Genomic DNA, 21,903 nt, shown 5'->3' on the forward strand with positions numbered 1-21,903 from the left:
AAGTCGTATCTGCAAAGGACATCCGTGATCACGTGCCATATGAGCACACCGGACACCGTGCGTACCGTTATTTGATCCGCGTAACTGAATGGAGTATCTGAAACGGTTAGACAGTGGCCGTGGATATATCCTATCGGGAAGAGTGCCCACCTCGGATACACGAGGCCCTAGGTTCGATCCACCATCACCACTTATACAGAAAACGGCCACAAGGGTCGCTGTGGCTCAAGTGGCAGAGTGGTAGCCTCGAGCGGAAGAAGGCAGGGACAGTGCTCAGGCCCTGAGTCCAAGGCCCAGTACAGGGCAAAAAAATAAATAGATAAAACTAAAAACGATAGACAGGAGAGGAAGATAACCGACCAAAGCCGAACTCACAGAAGTTATTGTTATAAATGCACATAATAATTTATGGTGTGAGAGGTAAAGGGTGCATCGTCAACAAGTGAGTAGGTAACAACCGTCATAGGAGACGTACCCAAGGCCCACCCTGTGACAGCGTGTCGTGTATCACCGTAACAGTAAGTAAGTGAAAGAACGAGAAAGGGAGTCTCCCACGTATGCAGCACCGCGTGTCATTAACGAACCCAGGTACGTAACTTTGGATATGTAATAAACGTCCCTCTAGGGCTCGGAACACGCCGTAAGTGCAACATTGCTCGGCTTGTGTCTGTGAATCCCCACTCCGTAATCACCATAACCACACTTCAATAAAAGTACAGAAGTGTCGCTTAGGCTACATCGAGAGAGTGCTATCCTTGAGCTAAAACAAGCCGTGACCGTGCAGAGTTCTCGAGTGCAAGTCCATGATCGGGCCACCCGAAGTAACGTTGTAAAATAGTGTGAAGCAACTCCCCTATGACCCAGCAGCCCCACTGTTGTGTATCTATCCAAAAGCCCAGAAACAAAATCACAGTCATGCCAGCAGCACAGCAATGTTCATCGCAGCACAATTTTTTCATAGCGAGAAGCTTGAACCAACCCAGATGCCCCTCCATAGATGAATGGATCAGGGAAATGTGGTCCATTTACACAATGGAATATTATGCCTGTATCAGAAAGAATGACATTGTTCCTTTATAAGGAAAGGAAGGACTTGGAAAAAGTTATAGTAAGTGAAGTGAGCCTGACCCAAAGAAACATGTAGTCTATGGCCTCCCTTATTGGGAATAATTAGTACAGGTTTAGGCAAGCCATAGCAGAGCATCACAAGGCCCAATAGCTATACCCTTAGAAACACCTAAGATGATGGTAAGTGAAATGAAGTCCATGTTATGTAACAAGTGATATATCACAGTTGTAAGTACTTTAAACGTCCTATGTGTACGTGTAGTTTCCATCGTTGTTTACGTTTTGTATCACCTTCCTCTGTTTGTACCTACACTATGTCTGTATTGTTATCTGAGTATATTGGAAACCGTGTTTACTGGTCTTTGAATTAGGAAATGCAATGGGAACACCAAATTCGAGAGACACAGGGTGAAAAAAGAGAAACGACTGCAAAAGCAATACTTTCAAAACTGTTTGGTGTAAGTGAACTGAACACCGTGGTGGGTGGGAGGAAATGGTGGTAGGGAGGGGGGCCTGAGTGACAAGGCAACAAACAGTACAAGAAATGTATGCAATGCCCAAGGTATGATACTGTATCCTCTCTGTACGTCAGTTTGATAATGAAATGTGAGAGAAAAAAAAGCTCAGTTATAAAAAATAAAAAATAAAATAAAGTAAAATAAAATAGTGTCAAGCAGTCGATACCTGTCCGAATGAAACTTATCACGAGACGTCTGACGTGTCAAAGTCAAAGCGGTGTGGTTTTCCCTGTATAGCTTGGAACCGTAAGTTCAAGTTCCTAATGTGTCGTTGTATTTTATTTTGCATTGCATTTTGAAGCCATTAATGATAGTTTAAATGTTGAGCTGTACCGTGTACGAATAATTAGTTGAAAGTAGTGGTGTCACGTATTCTTATCTTGTTGGTCATTCTTGTTTCATCTCACGTTTTGTGTGATAATGTGCGGCATGTTATGTTTTTACCATGTGCAATCCAAACCGTGGGCAATAGTGTGTTTCGGTCCTACAGTGTTTTCCAACTGAGTGATTATCACCGGTTTTGTGTGGTTTCGAACACAATAAAGATTCTGAGTAGTTCACAGTGTTCGTGTGGTCTTTCTCGTTTCTTTTTACCCTAAAATGTTTGCATAGACGAACCCGCATTGTTCATCCAATGTAATGTAAATGTCATGCATGAAGTGATCGTGTCGTCGTGATTTCCTTATAGGCACGGTCATCTGTTGTGTCCACGCAGTCTTTTGTCTTCATGCACGGTTACTGTTTGACTGCATGTCTTTCAATCCTGTTCACTTTAGTAATCCCCTGTGTCTTTCCTTCTATCAGGTTCCTTGACACCCATGTCGTACCAAAGAGAAGAATCACTCTTGTGTCTGCGTTTCAGAGATGAGGAATGAATTGATGTGGCTTTGCACGTCGAGGATGAATGTGGCCCCATGTGCATCTCGTGGTGTACTCATCACACACGGCTCCGCTTCATTGCTCCCTGAACTCGTTGATTCCGAGGACTGTATTTTTATCGGCTGTCATTGAAAACACACCGTCACGCACACGTGAGAAGAGACCTTGTTGTTTTAACATTGAATGCCACGGTGTTTATTATGTCCTTTGTTTCATTTTCATTCATATGTTCATGAATGATCAGTTACCGTGTGTGTTATATGCTTCTGTTTCTATATTCATTATGTTATTGATGGCTTTTCCCTTTTTCTGTATTCGCATAAGTATTATATTTTCTGACCTTCTTTTCGGTGTCTTGTGTCTTGTAATCTTGGCTAGCAGATCAATGTGTTTGGGTGTTAGCCCCAGAACGTCTTTAGAGCGTATACCTTTTGTTTGTAATATCGTGCTGAAGTTGGTATTCGGTATCCCCGTCTTCCTTCCACAGTACCACGTGCCTTAAAGTGACTGTGAAGTGTTATCCTATAGCTAGTGTTCTCCTCGAAATCCGGATGAAAAGTAAATCCAGCCCCCGCCCCCACCCCACGGTCGTATGTGAGCACCGGCAACCCTCGCGGCAGTGTCGCCAGGCCGTTTTTGACCTGTCCCACGTTCAACCGTCACCTCGTTCCACGGTGTCCCCCATTTTCGTAATCCTCTTTCCGCCACCCCTCACCCCGCTCACCCGCCATCCCCACCGTCATAATAACCCTGATCCCGGTCTTCCATCCCCGGCAGCTGAAACGCCGGTCCCCGAAGCGTTCCGTCCCCCCCCCCCCCCAGGTTTTCCATCCCCTCCCTCAGAAAGCACGCACCCCCCCTTCATCCCTTCCCACAGTGATCGCGGCCCCAGCGGTCTCCCTACCCCGAATCTTCTCCGAATATCGTGCGTCGTGCGAGGGAATCCTAGTTCTCCACCCGACTTTCCGTGTCTGTGTAGAAACCCCAGCCTCCTCTGTCCCTGGCACCAATCAATTTTGAGTCACGCTTAGTGCCGTAGCAAGGAGCCTCCCTCCTTTAATTATTGTCTTTCCCTACGTGTAGGCGTAGGGATCCACCCCGCCAACCTCGTTGCTTGCTGAGGTGTAATGTTTTGTGTCAGCCCCTGTCCTGTAATAACCTATGAATATCAGTGCTGCATGCAGTGTCATGTTTGTATCAATCCCGACATCTGACACCCTGGTCCACCCCGAACCCGGTGTATGTATTCTGTACCCACGGATGGTTATCTCAGTTCTAGGGCTATCGTAGCCGCAAGCCTGTGGAAACGTCATTCCTCCTTCATTCCTCCCTCGCCGCAGAATGTATGTCCTCAAGTGCGTCACTTGATAATTCCCCCTTGTATTGTTGATATCACGGAACCCCACCTCTCCCCTTCACAGCGTAATTCAGAAAGCGCATTGGCAATGCAATCTAAAGCGGACGATTCGCAGCCACGTAGGAGCGTGCAGTCCGTGATCCTTTACGTATGAGTCACGTACCGCAAAGACCCAGAAGTCGTATCGGCAAAGGACATCCGTGATCACGTGCCATATGAGCACACCGGGACACCGTGCGTCCCGTTATTTGATCCGCGTAACTGAATGGGAGTATCTGAAACGGTAGACAGTGGCCGGGGATATAGCCTATCGGGAAGAGTGCCCACGTCGGACACACGAGGCCCTAGGTTCGATCCCCCATCACCACTTATACAGAAAACGGCCACAAGGGTCGCTGTGTCTCAAGTGTCAGAGTGCTAGCCTCGAGCGGGAAGAAGGGAGGACAGTGCTCAGTCCCTGAGTCCAAGGGCCAGTACAGGCCAAAAAAATAAATCAATAATACCAAAAACGATAGACAGGAGAAGAAGATAACCGACCGAAGCCGAACTCACAGAAGTTAGTGTTGTAAATGCACATAAGAATTTATGGTGTGAGAGTGAAAGGGTGCATCGTGAATGAGTGAGTAGGTAACAACCGTCATAGTGTTGGGGATCACTATGTCCTGGGAAAGACTGCCCTTCCACCAGCCTTGGGACAATGGAAGTCCCTCCCACCTTCTGACCTCCACCCCTTGGGAGGTGAACACGCGCGTGCCACCATGATGGGGTTGTCCCGCCCACAAAGGGAGGTTTCTCTATGTCACTTGATGAACGTGACCCTAGCCTATGACTGACCCTTTGTCCAGCCCCCTTTCTTTCCCCGCCTTTATTTCTATATAAGTGCCCTTCCATATTAAAGGTTTTTGAGACGCATTCCACCGCCGCAGCGTGTCCCTGATGCCTTCCTTTTCGCCTCCGCCCTCGCTAACATGTGGGGGGGCTGGGGGGAGGGGAAGCTTCAGCAACCCGTCTCAAGTTAGCGCTTGCCCATGTGAGCACGCCTTTGGCCTTCCGCTGGCGGAGGCCAGGCTGAGTGCTCTTTCATAGGGTTTGTGGTTACCATTCTCCCGTGGTGGAGAAAGGGGGTGTCCAGAACCCCAACATCATAGGAGACGTACCCAAGGCCCACCCTGTGACAGCGTGTCGTGTATCACCGTAACAGTAAGTAAGTGAAAGAACGAAGAAAGGTAGTCTCCCACGTACGCAGCACCGTGCGTCATTAAGGAACCCAGGTACGTAATTCTTGGATATGTAATAAACGTCCCTCTATGGCTCGGAACACGCCGTAAGGGCAACAGTGCTCGGCTTGTGTCTGTGAATCCCCACTCCGTAATCACCATAACCACACTTCAATAAAAGTACAGAAGTGTCGCTTAGGCTACATCGAGAGAGTGCTATCCTTGAGGTAAAAGAAGCCCGGGACCGTGCAGAGTTCTCTAGTGCAAGTCCCATGATCGGGCCACCCGAAGTTACGTTTTAAAATAGTGTCAAGCAACTTCCCTATGACCCATCAGCCCCACTGTTGAGTATCTATCCAAAAGCGACAAACAAAATCACAGTAATGCCACCAGCACAACAATGTTCATCGCAGCACAATTTGTCATAGCGAGAAGCTGGAACCAACCCAGATGCCCCTCCATAGATGAATGGATCAGGAAAATGTGGTGCATTTACACAATGGAATAATATGCCTCTATTGGAAAGAATGACATTGTTCCATTTTAAGGAAATGGAAGGACTTGGTAAAAGTTATAGTCATTGAAGTGAGCCGGACCCAAAGAAACATGGACTGTATGGCCTCCCTTATTGTGAATAATTAGTACAGGTTTATGCAAGCCATAGCAGAGCATCACCAGGCCCAATAGCTATACCCTTAGAAACTCCTAAGATGATGGTAAGTGAAATGAAGTCCATGTTCTGGAAAGAAGTGATATATCACAGTTGTAAGTACTTTCAACGTCCAATGTGTATGTGTAGTTTCCATCGTCGTTGATGTTTTGTATCACCTTCCTATGTTTGTACCTACACTATGTCTGTAATCTTATGTGAGTGTATTGGAAAACGTGTTTACTGGTATTGGAAGTCGGAAATTCAATGTGAATACCAAATTAGAGAGACACAGGGAAAAAAAAGAGAAATAAGTACAAAATCAAAACTTGCAAAACTTTTTAATGTGTAAGTGAAGTGAACACCGGGGTTGGGGGGAGGGAAATGGTGGGAGGGAGGGGGCCTGAGTGACAAGGCAACAAACAGTACAAGAAATGTATCCAATGCCCAACGTATGATACTGTAACCTGTCTTTACGTCAGGTTTATTATAAAAATTAGAGAAAAAAAGAAAGCTCAATTATAAGAAATTAAAAAAAAATACCAAAAAATAAAATAGTGTGAAGCAGTCGATACCTGTCCAAATGAAAGTTATCACGAGACGTTTGACGTGTCAAAGTCAGAGCCGGTGTGTTTTTCCCTTTAACACTGTGAACCGTAAGTTCAAGTTCCTAATGTGTCATTATAGCCATCTCGTGCATGGCACATAGCGGTTCACAGTAGTAATCCTCTCTCCTTGGGAGCGTGAGATGTGAGGACGGTGGCTCAAAGGCAGGCCAGACAGAAAAGTCCTCGAGACCTTATTGTAAATTCCAGAGTAGCTGAAGCGTCAACGAGTGTGTGACAGGCCATGATTGTGAACATCAGAAGTACAGAGCACCGAATGACCTGAGGCACATATGTTCCAAGCAAGTGTACCTTGAAGGAGATTCAAGTAACCGTCGAATCCCCACGTACCGAATACGATATATCTCAACAGCGCCACACGTGACAGTGGTTTTTGTCCAGCATGTCCATGTTCAAATCCCCCTTGTTTATGTGTGTTAGCATTAATTTCCTATGGTTATTTCTGTGTCCTCCTTCCCATCAGTAAGAAGAGAACATACCTTCAGTCTTGTTTACGTAGTTCCTACCATCCTTTGTAAAGTTCACGGTAGCTGTGGTCGATGGAAGTACTTGAAAGCTATGCCTCAATAGTGGCATGTCGTGTTCATGTAAATCGTCTGTTACCCATGGAGGTATTCCTTACGGTCCTCAGCGCACATTCGCAGTCAGCCACCGCACGTAGTTAGCCATCCACGAACCGTGCCGTTCCTCGCCGCTCCGAAGCGTGACGCCGAACGACACTCGTCAAAGCACATCCTTTGTCCGTAAAGGTGGCCATGTGTACCAGCTGTTAACTCGTGTCGTTTGAACCCGTCCCGGGATCCGTCCCTTATCTCCTGTACGCTTCATGTTATCACTCTACCCCTTTCCACACAGCATCATGTCCGTGTACCGTCAGGTAGCGGTGCAGCCCTGTCATGGCGTGCACGAAGACGGCATGTTGCGGTCGCAGCCGTCGCGGCCGTCACGGCCTGCGGGAAGCCGGCAGGTGGTGGGGCGTGCCTGTCATAAGCAGGCAGGTCGTGGTGCGTCCCTGTCATAAGCCGGCAGGTCTGGTGTCGGGCCCGCCATAAGCCCGCAGGTCGTGCGTCGGGCACGTCATGGCGTGCGTGAAGCCGTCAGGTCGTGGGGCGGGCCGTCACGGCGTGCACGAAGCGTGCAGGTGAGGGCGCGTGCCTGTCATAAGCCGGCAGGTGGAGGGCGTGGCCGTCACGGCGTGCATGAATCCGGCATATCGGGGTGCACGGCCGTCACGGCGTGCATGAATCCGGCATATCGGGGTGCACGTCCGTCATGGCGTGCGTGAATCCGGCAGGTCGGGGTGCATGCCCGTCATGGCGCTCGTGAATCCGTCAGGTCGCGGTCGCGCCTGTCATAAGCCGTCACGTCTCGTGGCGTGCCCGTCATCGCGTGCGTGAACCCTGCGTGTGTGGGTGGCGCCCGTCACGGCGTGCGGTAAGCCGGCAGGTCGTGGGTCGTGCCCGTCGTGGCATGCGGTAATCCATCACGTCGTGTGTCGTTCCTGTCATAAGCCGTCAGGCCGCCGGCGTGCGTGTCATAAGCCGTCAGGTCTGGGGGCGTGCCCGTCCTAAGTGGTCAGGTGTGTGGGCGGGCCTGTCATAACTCGTCATGTCTGGGTGCGGGCCTGTCATAAGCCATGAGGTGTGGCGGCGAGCCCGTCATGTGCGTGAAGCCGGCAGGTCGGTGGGCAGGCCCGTCATGGCGTGCAGGAAGATGGCAGGTGTGGGTGCAGGCCCGTGATGGCGTGCGTGAAGTCGTCAGTTTTCGGTTCGTGCCCGTCCCGGCGCGCGTGAAGCCATCAGGTCTGGGTGGCAGGCCCGTGATGGCGTGCGGGAAGCCCGCAGTTGGGGGGGCGGGCCCGTCATAAGGCGTCCCGTCTGGGAGCGCGCCCGTCCTTGCTTGTGGGAAGCCGGCATGTCGTGTGTCATGCCTGTGTCAAGCCGTCCGTTCACGGTGCGTGTCCGTCATGGTGTGCGTGAAGCCGTCAGGTTGGGGGTCGGGCCTTTCCCGTCTCTGCGTTCCGGTCTGTGTGTCGTGCACGTGTACGCGTGCCCGTCTCGGCGCGTTAGTGCCAGCGTGCCGACGTTCGCGTGCTTTTGTCGGCGGGCGGGCAGGTAGTTTGCGGGCCAGTCCCGGGGCGCGTGCAGGTCGGTCGCGGGCCTGTCTGGTTGGGCGTGCACTTGCGTGGTGGCGGGTTCCAAGGTGTGCGTGTAATAGTAAGGGCACCTCGGATGCCCAGGGGGCTGTATCTGGAGTAGTCACGTGTGTGTGCCGAGGCCAGCTCGTTCTGTCATTCCCGCATCGTGTATGGCGTCTTAGAACAGCATCGTGAGGCACGGCCGTGCAGGTCCCCGGATCCGCTCCAGGGTCCCTTCCCTCGAAGTGTGTCCGCCTAGAGATTCCTCCCAAGTTAAAGCACGTGTCGGTGCCGTTTTAAAAAGAATTTTGGATAGTTTTAGCGACATCCCCGCAAGCGGCTCACCCCGTCCCGGAAGGTGGCGACGCATGGCACACACCGTGTTCGGCTACACAGCCATCACGTCCCGACCCTCAACCGTGCAAACAGCGTGCCCGTCCTCGGACATGAGTCCCACAGAGGCATATTGACTCCAATGTGTGGTCAAGCCCGAATGTTCATTCCTCAAGTGTGTAGTCCACGTCCCCCATAGGTAGCGATGCCCAACGCCTCCCATTTTCCGTCTCTATAGCCATCCTGCAGGTCTCCGTAAAAGAGGGCTACGCCCTTACCGTCCCGAATCCCCACCGTGTACGGAAGCAGTCTCGTACGTGTCTCATCGCAGATCCCCAGCGCCGACAGGAAACACCGACGCATCGAGACTCGAGGTTCCGTTAACTTTTTTTATTGTGCAGAATGTTTTTTTGCCGGCGTGTAAGGCGACCGCGTGTCCGTGTTAGACGAATGGCGGCGTAGGGTCCGTGATTACGGCGTGGGTAGGTAAAGGAGGTGGCCACGGTCCGCGAACTCGTACGTGTCCGTGGGCGGGGAACGTGGGGAACCGGCAGTCACCGGCAGCGTGCCGGGGTCCGCGCACGCAGGCGTAGTCGGTGCCAGCGTCCGTTCAGTCGCCGCCGTCGTCGTCTTCGGCGGCGTCCGTCCCCTCCGTCCCGTAGCCGGTCACGCCGTCCCCCCGCGCCACAGCCGTCCCCGCCGCGCCCGCCGAAGCTCCGTCGACTCTCACCGTCAGTACTCGGTTGCCGAAGCATCCCCGGGCTTGCGCGTCCATGCCTCGTCGTCCGCAGCGTAAGCATAATCTGTGGGTGCAGGGGTCGAGGTGTGGCCGGGGTCCGTGCGTGCACGGCGGAAGGGGTGCCACCCGAACAAGGTCCGTCAGTGTCGTCGCGAGCAAGGTAGTCCGCGTGTCCCCCCTCAGCGGGCGTGGACGGTCGAAGGGAGCCCTAGGTTTAGTCCGCCACGCCCGCCGTGTGACAGGCCACCGTGTCCTACCTCGTGTCGTCCTTCACGTCCGGCACCACTCTCCTGTACACGGTGTCGGGGCTTCCGTCCTCATGAAAGATCAGGCGCACATGCTTGGGGCTGATCTCTCCCGACGGTGGGCGTCGGTGGCGTCCGTCCGTCGATCGTCGGAGGGTCGCCTCGTCCAGTACCCGTTCACGCCCGTCCCGTATCGCGCCGCCGTCCACGTCGTCCCGTCCCCCGCCGCCGTCCACGCCCGCCGTTGCGAAGTCGCAGCGTGCTCCCTCCTCCGTGCCCGTCCGCTCGCAGCGTGGCCCGTATCTGTGCGTGCAGGGGCCACGTTTCAAGGTGTGGCCGTGGTGATCCAGGCAGGACGCAGCCCTGCCTGGATGTGTGCGGTCCAGAGTCAGGGGTCAAGGATGGGCCGGGGTGAGGGCAGGCCCAACGGGTGAGGGCATGCCCCAGGGGACGCGGATGGTACGGTGCGGGCGGTCCCGGGGTGAGGGCAGGCCCCAGGGGTCGAGGCGTGCCAGGTCGAGGGAGACCCAGCATAGGTTTTTGTGTGTGGTGGTGCGGTCGGGGTGTGCATCGCGCGCTCCCATACCCGCTATCCCGTCCCGTGCGCGGCGGCGTCGCCGACAGGTCCGAGTCGGCAGCGACGTTCCCCGGGCCCGTCCCGAGCGGCTGGTCGATCTGGAAGCGCACCTTTCGTCGTCCGTCCTTCCCGGTCGCGTTCGCATCCGAGTCTGTGTTTCGGGAGCGTAGTTCGTGCCCTGCTCCCCCGTGTTCCTGTGCCGAAGAGGCGGAGGCGCAGTTCCCCATGCTTTCCTATCCGCACGAGGCGTGCGCCGCTTTCCCCGGCCCCCAGGCCCCGGAAGTAGGCCCGAGCGTCCTCGGTACTTCCCGTGCGGCGCCTGGCGTCGGTGCTTCCCGTGTGGCGTCCGTCCGCGGAGTAAGTAGGCCCGAGCGTCTCCGGGGCTTCCCCTGCGTCGGCCTGTCATGGCGGGCCCCGTCTCGGTGGGCGTGCCTGTCATGGCTGTGGGGGCGTGGCTTCTGTGTCGCCGGCGGCCCCGGTCTCGGCACCGTTCTGGGCGGGCGGGCCTGTCATGGCTGTGTGGGGGCGTGGCTTGTCTTGCGCGCGGCCCCGGTCTCGGCGCCGGTCTGGGCGGGCGGTCCTGTCCTTGCTGTGGGGTGCGTGGCTTGTCTGTCGCGCGGCCCCGGTCTCGGCTCCGGTCCCGGCGGGAGGTCCTGTCACGGCTGGCCTGTCATGGCTGTGGTGGGCGTGGCTTTCCTTGCGAGCGGCCCCTGTGTCGGCGGGCGTGCCTGTCATGGCTCCGTGGTGTGTGGCTTTCCTGGCGCACGGCCCCGGTCTCGGCGGGTGTGCGGGTGGTCCTGTCATGGCTGTGGGGGCGTGGCTTGTCTTGCGCGCGGCCCCGGTCTCGGCTCCGGTGTCGGCGGGCGGGCCTGTTTCGGCCGTCCTGTCATGGCTGTGTGGGGCGTGGCTTGTCTGGCGCGCGGCCCCGGTCTCGGCTCCGGTCCCGGCGTGAGGTCCTGTCACGGCCGGCCCGTCATGGCTGTGGGGGGCGTGGCTTGGCTGGCGCGCGGCCCCGGTCTCGGCTCCGGTCCCGGCGGGAGGTCCTGTCACGGCCGGCCCGTCATGGCTGTGTGGGGCGTGGCTTGTCTGGCGCGCGGCCCCGGTCTCGGCTCCGGTCCCGGCGGGAGGTCCTGTCACGGCCGGCCCGTCATGGCTGTGTGGGGCGTGGCTTTCCTTGCACGCGTCCCCTGTCTCGGCGGGCTGCCTGTCATGTCTCCGTGGTGGGTGCGTTGGTCTCCTGGCACGCGGCCTCGGTCTCGGCTGGCGGGCCTGTCATGGCTCGGGGGGCGTGGCTTGTCCGTCGCGCGGCCCGGTCTCGGCGGGCGGGCCTGTCATGTGTCTGTGGGCGTGTCTTCTCTGTAGCGCGGGTCCTGTCTTGGCGTGCTTCCCCGTCTGGCGGGCCGGTCTGGGTGGGTGTCACTTCCGTGTGGTGCCAGGTTCCAAGGTGTGGTGTAATAGTAAGGGAACCTCGGAGCCACCGTAAGCGGCCCCCACCGGGAGCCTCGGCCCGTGTCAGCCTCCTGGCACAGTGCCACGGTCAGAGGCCACGCTCGCCTTCCTACCACAGTCTGGGCAAAGCGCACAGGATGGCGGCGCACCGTCTCCGCCCACCCGCGCTCCCCAAGACACCGTGCGCGTCCGCCTCCGTCCCGCCCCTGCTCACGTTTCCTCCGTCACAGGACGGCAGATAGAGCGAGTCGCCGGAGCGTTCCAGCGAGTGAACCCAGAGAGAAGGGCCGGGTATCAGCAACCCTCAGCGTCAAAGTACCCGCTTCCCGACCCCGGCCGCAAGAGGTATGTCGCGTGTGCGATCCCGTGTGCGCGCAGGTCGTCACCCGGGAGCCCGTGCGATGCGTGATGAGGGTCTGCATCGTCGCCCACACCCTCAGTGGCTCTCAGTTTCCCAAAACCCTTTCTGTAGTCCCAGGTTCCCTTTAACCGTGTCGACCGTGTGGCGAAGAAACAATCTCAGTTTAAAATTTTGTAGAAGGTATGTTATTTATTCTTGGACCCCCACGTTTTTATGTATTTTATTTAGACAGTCCCGTGCCCAAGGCTAGCAGCGTGGCTCTCAATCCCCAGCGACGCTTCCCGCCACGTCGTACATACGCGTCGCCGTGGAAGCGAACCCAGGCCAGACCTTCACCACGCAGGGCTTCCGCGGAGCCCCCCACGCTATGATGGGATCCCAGGGCGACCCGAAGGCCGTGGAGGAGCCGAATGCGTCTCGCCGCACAGAGCAGGCCAGGGAGCGGACAGGAGGGAGCAAGCAGGTGCGCGTGTGTTCCGAGCGCAGGTCCGCGCGACCTTTCCGCAGCGTGAACGGCGTGTCAAGACAGCGGCGCGATCCACGGGCGTGCAGCTCCCCGGAGCCGGTCCGCGGTCCCCGCCCAAGAAGCGTATCAGCCTAGAGATCAGTCCCCGAGCGTAAGCATCGTCCGTCGCCCGAGAAACGCCTCTCAATCTGCGGTCATCCCCGAAGCTTTGTTCCTAAAGAGAGTAAAACGTGTCACCCAGACCTTCGGATGCCCAACGCCTCCCCGTGTCCGCTCGTATACCTAGCCTTCACGTAGCCTCGTAAGAGGACTACGTCCTTACCGTCCCGAATCCCCACCAGCTACCAAAGTGTCCCACGTGTGTCAATAAAGATCCCCAGCGTCGACAGGAAAGCGGCGCATCGATACTCGAGGTTTCATTAACTTCGGTTTAATCGTGCAGAAGGTGTTCGAGCCGGGTGGTTGTCATGTGATCTCGTGTCGTGGCACGAGGAAGGGTGGTGGAGGGTTTGGGATGCACGCGCGGGTAGGCAAAGGAGGGGGCCAGGGTCCGTGAAGGCATACGTTTCCGCGGCGGGTACGGCGGCAGTCAGCAGGCATCGTCCGTGGTCAGGGGTTTGTGCGTGCAGGGGTCGGCGGCGCCCCCGTCGTGCAGTCGTGGCCGGTCGTATCAGCAGCGGCGGCCGTCCGTCGTCTCCTCTATCCGTTCCCGTCGTCGCTCCGCGCCACAGCCGTCACGTTCCGGCACGTCGAAGCGCCGTCGATTCGTGTCCCCTCCACGCGTGGCAGGCCGAAGTGGCCCAGGGCTTCTCCGTCCAAGCCATGCTGGCCACAGCATGGCCAGGATCTGTGGGTGCAGGGTGCGAGATTGTGCCTGGGCCCGTGTGTGCAGGGTGGAAGGGTCGGCGGGGATGGGTGAAAGCAGGGCTTTGGTGGAAGGGGAGGTGGGGATGTGTGGAGGGAGGCTTCTGGTGGAAGGGGTGGCGGGTATGGGTGAAGGGAGGCCTGTGGTGGAAGGGGGTGGCGGGGATGGGTGGAGGAAGGCAAGGTAGGAAGGGGCTGCGGGGATGGGTGAAGGGAGGCCTGTGGTAGAAGGGGTGGCGGGGATGGGTGGAGGGAGGCCTCTGGTGGAAGGGGTGGTGGGGATGGGTGAAGGGAGGCGTGGATGGGTGGAGGGAGGCCTCTGGTGGATGTGGCTGCGGGGATGGGTGAAGGGAGGCCTCTGGTGGAAGGGGCTGCGTGGATGGGTGAAGGGAGGCCTTTGGTGGAAGGGGCTGCATGGATGGGTGAAGGGAGGCCTTTGGTGAAAGGGGCTGGGGGGATGGGTGAAGGGAATCCGAGGGTTGAAGGGGCTGCAGGCATGGGTGAAGGGAGGCCTGTGGTGGATGGGGCTGGGGGGATGGGTGAAGGGAATCCGAGGGTTGAAGGGGCTGCGTGGATGGGTGAAGGGAGTCCTTTGGTGGAAGGGGCTGCGAGGATGGGTGAAGGGAGGCCTTTGGTTGGCGAAGGGAGGCCTGTGGTGGAAGGGGCGGCGGGGATGGGTGAAGGGAGGCCTGTGGTGGAAGGGGCTGCGGGGATGGGTGAAGGGAGGCCTTTGGTGAAAGAGGCTGGGGGGATGGGTTAAGGGAGGCCTAGGGTTGAAGGGTCTGCGGGGATGGGTGCAGGGAGGCCTCTTGTGGATGTGGCTGCGGGGATGGGTGAAGGGAGGCCGAGGGTTGAAGGTGCTGCAGGGACGGTTGAAGGGAAGCCGAGGGTTGAAGGGACTGCAAGGATGGGTGAAGGGAGGCCTGTGGTGGAAGGGGCTGCGGGGATGGGTGAAGGGAGGCCTTTGGTGAAAGAGGCTGGGGGGATGGGTTAAGGGAGGCCTAGGGTTGAAGGGGCTGCGGGGATGGGTGCAGGGAGGCCTCTTGTGGATGTGGCTGCGGGGATGGGTGAAGGGAGGCCTTTGGTGAAAGAGGGTGGGGGGATGGGTGAAGGGAGGCGTAGGGTTGAAGGGGCTGCGGGGATGGGTGCAGGGAGGCCTCTGGTGGATGTGGCTGGGGGGATGGGTGAAGGGAGGCCTCTGGTGGAAGGGGCGGCAGGGATGGGTGAAGGGAGGACTTTGGTGGGCGAAGGGAGGCCTGTGGTGGAAGGGGCGGCGGGGATGGGTGAAGGGAGGCCTGTGGTGGAAGGGGCTGCGGGGATGGGTGAAGGGAGGCGTCTGTTGGAAGGTGCGGCGTGGATGGGTGAAGGGAGGCCTGTGGTGGAAGGGGTGGCGGTGATGGGTGGAGGGAGGCCTCTGGTGGAAGGTGCTGCGTGGATGGGTGAAGGGAGGCCTGTGGTGGAAGGGGCTGCGGGATGGGTGAAGGGAGGCCTTTGGTGAAAGAGGCTGGGGGGATGGGTGAAGGGAGGCCTAGGGTTGAAGTGGCTGCGGGGATGGGTGCAGGGAGGCCTTTGGTGGATGTGGCTGCGGGGATGGGTGAAGGGATGCCTTTGGTGGAAGGGGCTGCGGGGATGTGTGCAGGGAGGCCTCTGGTGGAAGGGGCTGCGGGTATGTGTGCAGGGAGGCCTCTGGTGGAAGGGGCTGCGGGGATGGGTGAAGGGAGGCCTTTGGTGAAAGATGCTGGGGGGATGGGTGAAGGGAGGCCTAGGGTTGAAGGTGCTGCGTGGATGTGTGCAGGGAGGCCTCTGGTGGAAGGGGCTGGGGGGATGGGTGAAGGGAGGCCTCTGGTGGAAGGGGCGGCGGGGATGGGTGAAGGGAGGCCTTCGGTGGGCGAAGGGAGGCCTGTGGTGGAAGGGGCGGCGGGGATGGGTGAAGGGAGGCCTGTGGTGGAAGGGGTGGCGGGGATGGGCGGAGGGATGCCTCTGGTGGAAGGGGCGGCGGGGATGGGTGAAGGGAGGCCTGTGGTGGAAGGGGCGGCGGGGATGGGTGAAGGGAGGCCTGTGGTGGAAGGGGTGGCGGGGATGGGTGAAGGGAGGCCTCTGGTGGAAGGGGCTGCGGGGATGGGTGAAGGGAGGCCTCTGGTGGAAGGGTTGTTGGGGATGGGTGAAGGGAGGCCTGTGGTGGAAGGGGTGGCGGGGATGGGTGGAGGGAGGCCTCTGGTGGAAGGGGCTGCGTGGATGGGTGAAGGGAGGCCTCTGGTGGAAGGGTTGTTGGGGATGGGTGAAGGGAGGCCTGTGGTGGAAGGGGTGGCGGGGATGGGTGGAGGGAGGCCTCTGGTGGAAGGGGCTGCGTGGATGGGTGAAGGGAGGCCTCTGGTGGAAGGGGCGGCAGGGATGGGTGAAGGGAGGCCTTTGGTGGGCAAAGGGAGGCCTGTGGTGGAAGGGGCGGCGGGGATGGGTGAAGGGAGGCCTGTGGTGGAAGGGGTGGCGGGGATGGGTGAAGGGAGGCCTCTGGTGGAAGGGGCTGCGGGGATGGGTGAAGGGAGGCCTCTGGTGGAAGGGTTGGTGGGGATGGGTGAAGGGAGGCCTGTGGTGGAAGGGGTGGCGGGGATGGGTGGAGGGAGGCCTCTGGTGGAAGGGGCTGCGTGGATGGGTGAAGGGAGGCCTCTGGTGGAAGGGGCGGCAGGGATGGGTGAAGGGAGGCCTTTGGTGGGCAAAGGGAGGCCTGTGGTGGAAGGGGCGGCGGGGATGGGTGAAGGGAGGCCTCTGGTGGAAGGGGCTGCGGGGATGGGTGAAGGGAGGCCTTTGGTGGAAGGGGCTCCGGGGTTGGGTGAAGGGAGGCCTTTGGTGGAAGGGGGTGCAGGAATGAGTGAAGGGAGGCCTTTGGTGGAAGGTGCTGCGGGGAATGGGTGAAGCGAGGCCTTTGTTGGAAGGGGTGGCAGGGATGGGTGAAGGGAGGCCGAGGTTTGAAGGAACTGCAAGGATGGGTGAAGGGAGGCGGAGGGTTGAAGGGACTGCAAGGATGGGTGAAGGGAGGCCTTCGTTGGAAGGGGCTGCAGGAATGGGTGAAGGGAGGCCTAGGGTTGAAGGTGCTGCAGGGACGGTTGAAGGGAGGCGGAGGGTTGAAGGGACTGCAAGGATGGGTGAAGGGAGGCCTTCGGTGGAAGGGGCTGCAGGAATGGGTGAAGGGAGGCCTAGGGTTGAAGGTGCTGCATGGACGGTTGAAGGGAAGCCTTTGGTGGTAGGTGCTGCGGGAATGGGTGAAGGGAGGCGGAGGGTTGAAGGGACTGCAAGGATGGGTGAAGGGAGGCCTTTGGTGGAAGGGCCTGTGGGGTTGGGTGAAGGGAGGCCTTTGGTGGAAGGGGCTGCGGGGTTGGGTGAAGGGAGGCCTTTGTTTGAAGGGGCTGCAGGAATGAGTGAAGGGAGGCCTTTGGTGGAAGGGGCTGCATGAATGGGTGAAGGGAGGCCTTTGTTGGAAGGGGCTGCAGGAATGAGTGAAGGGAGGCCTTTGGTGGAAGGGGCTGCAGGAATGGGTGAAGGGAGGCCTTTGTTGGAAGGGGCTGCAGGAATGAGTGAAGGGAGGCCTTTGGTGGAAGGGGCTGCAGGAATGGGTGAAGGGAGGCCTTTGGTGGAAGGGGTGGCAGGGATGGGTGAAGGGAGGCCGAGGGTTGAAGGTACTGCAAGGCTGGGTGAATGGAGGCGGAGGGTTGAAGGGACTGCAAGGATGGGTGAAGGGAGGCCTTTGGTGGAAGGGGCTGCAGGCATGGGTGAAGGGAGGCCGAGGGTTGAAGGTGCTGCAGGGACGGTTGAAGGGAAGCCTTCGGTGGGAGGGGCGGCTGGGATGGGTGTAGGGCGGCCCGATGAAGGGAGGCCGAGGTTTCGTCAGCCATGGCAGGCCTTGTGACAGGCCGCCGTGTCCCACCCGCTCCCCTCCTTCCCCTGTCGCCCAGGTCTCACGTACGTTCTCTCCAGGCTTCCCCCTTCACGTAAGGTCAGCCGAACAGGGCCCGGGCCGACGTCCACAGGCGCCGCCGCCCTAAGGAGGTGCAGGGTTCCTTCCGTCAGCGGCAACCGAGGGGGATTCGGGTAGCCCCCGCGTCCGCATCGCAAGGGGTGTGCAGCGTCGCAGACGGCGGGGGTGGCCGGTCGTGGAGCGGCGGAGGGTCTCCGCGTCCCCTCCCTGCTCCCGTCCGGCCCGGCTCCCGCCGCTCTCCCGGGCGGCAGTGCCGAAGGGGCGGCGCGCTTTTCCCTCCTCACACGGCCGGCCGCAGCTGTGCCCGGATCTGTGCGAGCAGGGGTCAGGGGTCAAGGAGGGGCCACGGTGAGTCGGGCCTGCGAGGGCAAGCCACAGGGGTGAAGGGGGGACAGCCGTGGGTCGCAGCGCGAGCTCCCCTACCTGCTATCCCGTCCTTCCGGCGACGGCGGCGGCGGCGGCGGTGAGGGTTCCAATTCGGCGGCGAGGTTCCCCGCGCCCGTCCTCGGCGGCGGCTCGATCTGGACCCGCACCAAGCGCGGTCCATCCGGTGCGGGTGTGGCGGGAGCAGAGTCCGGGTCCAGGCAGTGGAGTTCGTGCCGTTCTCCCCTGTCTTTGTTTTGCGAAGACGTGGAAGACGCGGAGGCCCGGTTCCCCATGCCGGTCCCGAGAGGCGGCGGGCCCACGTGCACGAGGCGCGCGCGGCTTTCCCGGGCCCACAGCCACCGTAAGTAGGCCCGAGGCGCGTAGGCCCGAGGCGGCGGCGGGCACACGTGCAGGAGGCGCACGCGGCTTTCCCGGGCCCACTGCCACCGGAAGTAGGCCCGAGGCGGCGGGCCCACCCGCACGAGGCGCTTGCGGCTTTCCCGGGCCCACTGCCACCGGAAGTAGGCCCGAGGCGGCGGGCGCACGTGCACGAGGCGAGCGCGGCTTTCCCGGGCCCACAGCCACTGGAAGTAGGCCCGAGGCGGCGTGCCCAGCCGCACGAGGCGCGCGCGGCTTTCCCGGGCCCACAGCCACCGGAAGTAGGCCCGACCGTCGTCGGCCCTTCCCGTGCCTCCGCGGGCCTTCCCGTGCAGAGGCGGGCCCATTCGTGGGAAGCGGACGAAGCGTCGCTGGGCCGTCGGTTGCGGCGGGGTGCGGCGGGCCCGGTGGAGGAGGAGCCTGCCGCCTTCTCCTTCTCCTGTCTTCAAGCCACTTTGTCCGGTCTTCAAGCCACCAGCGGAAGCGGAGACGCAACCAGTAGAAGCGGCGGCGGGGGCGCTGCCAGGGGTGCAAGGGGGCGCGGTTCTTGGAGCGGGAGCGCCGGTCTCCCCTGCCCAAGCAAGAGGCGGCGAGGTTCCCCATGCGGCGGCCAGGTTCCCCGGGTGCTCACTCCCCGGGTGTGCATTCCCGATACCTCACTCTCCCGGTGCGGCTTTCCGGTATGCGGTACTTCGTCGGTGTGGGCTGGTGGGCGTGGCTGGAGGCGGGGCTAGAGGTGGGGCTGTCTTGGCAGGAAGGTCAGAGGGCGGGCCTTTCGGTCTGGAGGGCGGCAGGGCGGGCTCTTCTTCTTGGCGGGCACTTGGGGGGGCGGGCTCTTCTTCTTGGAGGGCAGGTGGGGGGGGGGCGGGGAGGTCGGGGGGCGGGCACCTCTTCTTGGAGGGCAGGTCGGGGGGCGGGCACCTCTTCTTGGAGGGCAGGTCGGGGGGCGGGCACCTCTTCTTGGAGGGCAGGTCGGGGGGCGGGCACTTCTCCTTGGCGGGCAGGTCGGGGGGCGGGCACTGCTCTTCTTGGAGGGCAGGTCGGGGGGCGGGCACCTCTTCTTGGAGGGCAGGTCGGGGGGCGGGCACTTCTCCTTGGCGGGCAGGTCGGGGGGCGGGCACTGCTCTTCTTGGAGGGCAGGTCGGGGGGCGGGCACCTCTTCTTGGAGGGCAGGTCGGGGGGCGGGCACTTCTCCTTGGCGGGCAGGTCGGGGGGCGGGCACCTCTCCTTGGCGGGCAGGTGGGGGGCGGTGCTCGGCTTGTGTCTGTGAATCCCCACTCCGTAATCACCATAACCACACTTCAATAAAAGTACAGAAGTGTCGCTTAGGCTACATCGAGAGAGTGCTATCCTTGAGGTAAAAGAAGCCCGGGACCGTGCAGAGTTCTCTAGTGCAAGTCCCATGATCGGGCCACCCGAAGTTACGTTTTAAAATAGTGTCAAGCAACTTCCCTATGACCCATCAGCCCCACTGTTGAGTATCTATCCAAAAGCCGACAAACAAAATCACAGTAATGCCACCAGCACAACAATGTTCATCGCAGCACAATTTGTCATAGCGAGAAGCTGGAACCAACCCAGATGCCCCTCCATAGATGAATGGATCAGGAAAATGTGGTGCATTTACACAATGGAATAATATGCCTCTATTGGAAAGAATGACATTGTTCCATTTTTAAGGAAATGGAAGGACTTGGTAAAAGTTATAGTCATTGAAGTGAGCCGGACCCAAAGAAACATGGACTGTATGGCCTCCCTTATTGTGAATAATTAGTACAGGTTTATGCAAGCCATAGCAGAGCATCACCAGGCCCAATAGCTATACCCTTAGAAACTCCTAAGATGATGGTAAGTGAAATGAAGTCCATGTTCTGGAAAGAAGTGATATATCACAGTTGTAAGTACTTTCAACGTCCAATGTGTATGTGTAGTTTCCATCGTCGTTGATGTTTTGTATCACCTTCCTATGTTTGTACCTACACTATGTCTGTAATCTTATGTGAGTGTATTGGAAAACGTGTTTACTGGTATTGGAAGTCGGAAATTCAATGTGAATACCAAATTAGAGAGACACAGGGAAAAAAAAGAGAAATAAGTACAAAATCAAAACTTGCAAAACTTTTTAATGTGTAAGTGAAGTGAACACCGGGGTTGGGGGGAGGGAAATGGTGGGAGGGAGGGGGCCTGAGTGACAAGGCAACAAACAGTACAAGAAATGTATCCAATGCCCAACGTATGATACTGTAACCTGTCTTTACGTCAGGTTTATTATAAAAATTAGAGAAAAAAAGAAAGCTCAATTATAAGAAATTAAAAAAAAATACCAAAAAATAAAATAGTGTGAAGCAGTCGATACCTGTCCAAATGAAAGTTATCACGAGACGTTTGACGTGTCAAAGTCAGAGCCGGTGTGTTTTTCCCTTTAACACTGTGAACCGTAAGTTCAAGTTCCTAATGTGTCATTATAGCCATCTCGTGCATGGCACATAGCGGTTCACAGTAGTAATCCTCTCTCCTTGGGAGCGTGAGATGTGAGGACGGTGGCTCAAAGGCAGGCCAGACAGAAAAGTCCTCGAGACCTTATTGTAAATTCCAGAGTAGCTGAAGCGTCAACGAGTGTGTGACAGGCCATGATTGTGAACATCAGAAGTACAGAGCACCGAATGACCTGAGGCACATATGTTCCAAGCAAGTGTACCTTGAAGGAGATTCAAGTAACCGTCGAATCCCCACGTACCGAATACGATATATCTCAACAGCGCCACACGTGACAGTGGTTTTTGTCCAGCATGTCCATGTTCAAATCCCCCTTGTTTATGTGTGTTAGCATTAATTTCCTATGGTTATTTCTGTGTCCTCCTTCCCATCAGTAAGAAGAGAACATACCTTCAGTCTTGTTTACGTAGTTCCTACCATCCTTTGTAAAGTTCACGGTAGCTGTGGTCGATGGAAGTACTTGAAAGCTATGCCTCAATAGTGGCATGTCGTGTTCATGTAAATCGTCTGTTACCCATGGAGGTATTCCTTACGGTCCTCAGCGCACATTCGCAGTCAGCCACCGCACGTAGTTAGCCATCCACGAACCGTGCCGTTCCTCGCCGCTCCGAAGCGTGACGCCGAACGACACTCGTCAAAGCACATCCTTTGTCCGTAAAGGTGGCCATGTGTACCAGCTGTTAACTCGTGTCGTTTGAACCCGTCCCGGGATCCGTCCCTTATCTCCTGTACGCTTCATGTTATCACTCTACCCCTTTCCACACAGCATCATGTCCGTGTACCGTCAGGTAGCGGTGCAGCCCTGTCATGGCGTGCACGAAGACGGCATGTTGCGGTCGCAGCCGTCGCGGCCGTCACGGCCTGCGGGAAGCCGGCAGGTGGTGGGGCGTGCCTGTCATAAGCAGGCAGGTCGTGGTGCGTCCCTGTCATAAGCCGGCAGGTCTGGTGTCGGGCCCGCCATAAGCCCGCAGGTCGTGCGTCGGGCACGTCATGGCGTGCGTGAAGCCGTCAGGTCGTGGGGCGGGCCGTCACGGCGTGCACGAAGCGTGCAGGTGAGGGCGCGTGCCTGTCATAAGCCGGCAGGTGGAGGGCGTGGCCGTCACGGCGTGCATGAATCCGGCATATCGGGGTGCACGGCCGTCACGGCGTGCATGAATCCGGCATATCGGGGTGCACGTCCGTCATGGCGTGCGTGAATCCGGCAGGTC

At 58.3% G+C, this 21,903-nt stretch overlaps 1 protein-coding gene across 1 annotated transcript; it reads right to left on the reverse strand.

Annotated features, from left to right (window-relative positions):
• Positions 1 to 13,291: 13,291 nt before the first annotated feature.
• On the reverse strand, positions 13,292 to 21,504 carry LOC125351163 (basic salivary proline-rich protein 2-like). Its single transcript, XM_048345875.1, has 6 exons — positions 21,478 to 21,504; positions 19,321 to 19,498; positions 18,860 to 19,226; positions 17,883 to 18,718; positions 17,444 to 17,765; positions 13,292 to 13,589 (listed from the first exon to the last, which is right to left on the reverse strand). The coding sequence occupies exons 1-6, from the start codon at positions 21,502 to 21,504 to the stop codon at positions 13,292 to 13,294; spliced, it is 2,028 nt and encodes a 675-aa protein (XP_048201832.1).
• Between the last annotated feature and the right edge of the window lie 399 nt (positions 21,505 to 21,903).

The sequence above is a fragment of the Perognathus longimembris genome, chromosome 5 (assembly GCF_023159225.1).
Source record: "Perognathus longimembris pacificus isolate PPM17 chromosome 5, ASM2315922v1, whole genome shotgun sequence".
Classification (NCBI taxonomy): Eukaryota; Metazoa; Chordata; class Mammalia; order Rodentia; family Heteromyidae; genus Perognathus; species Perognathus longimembris.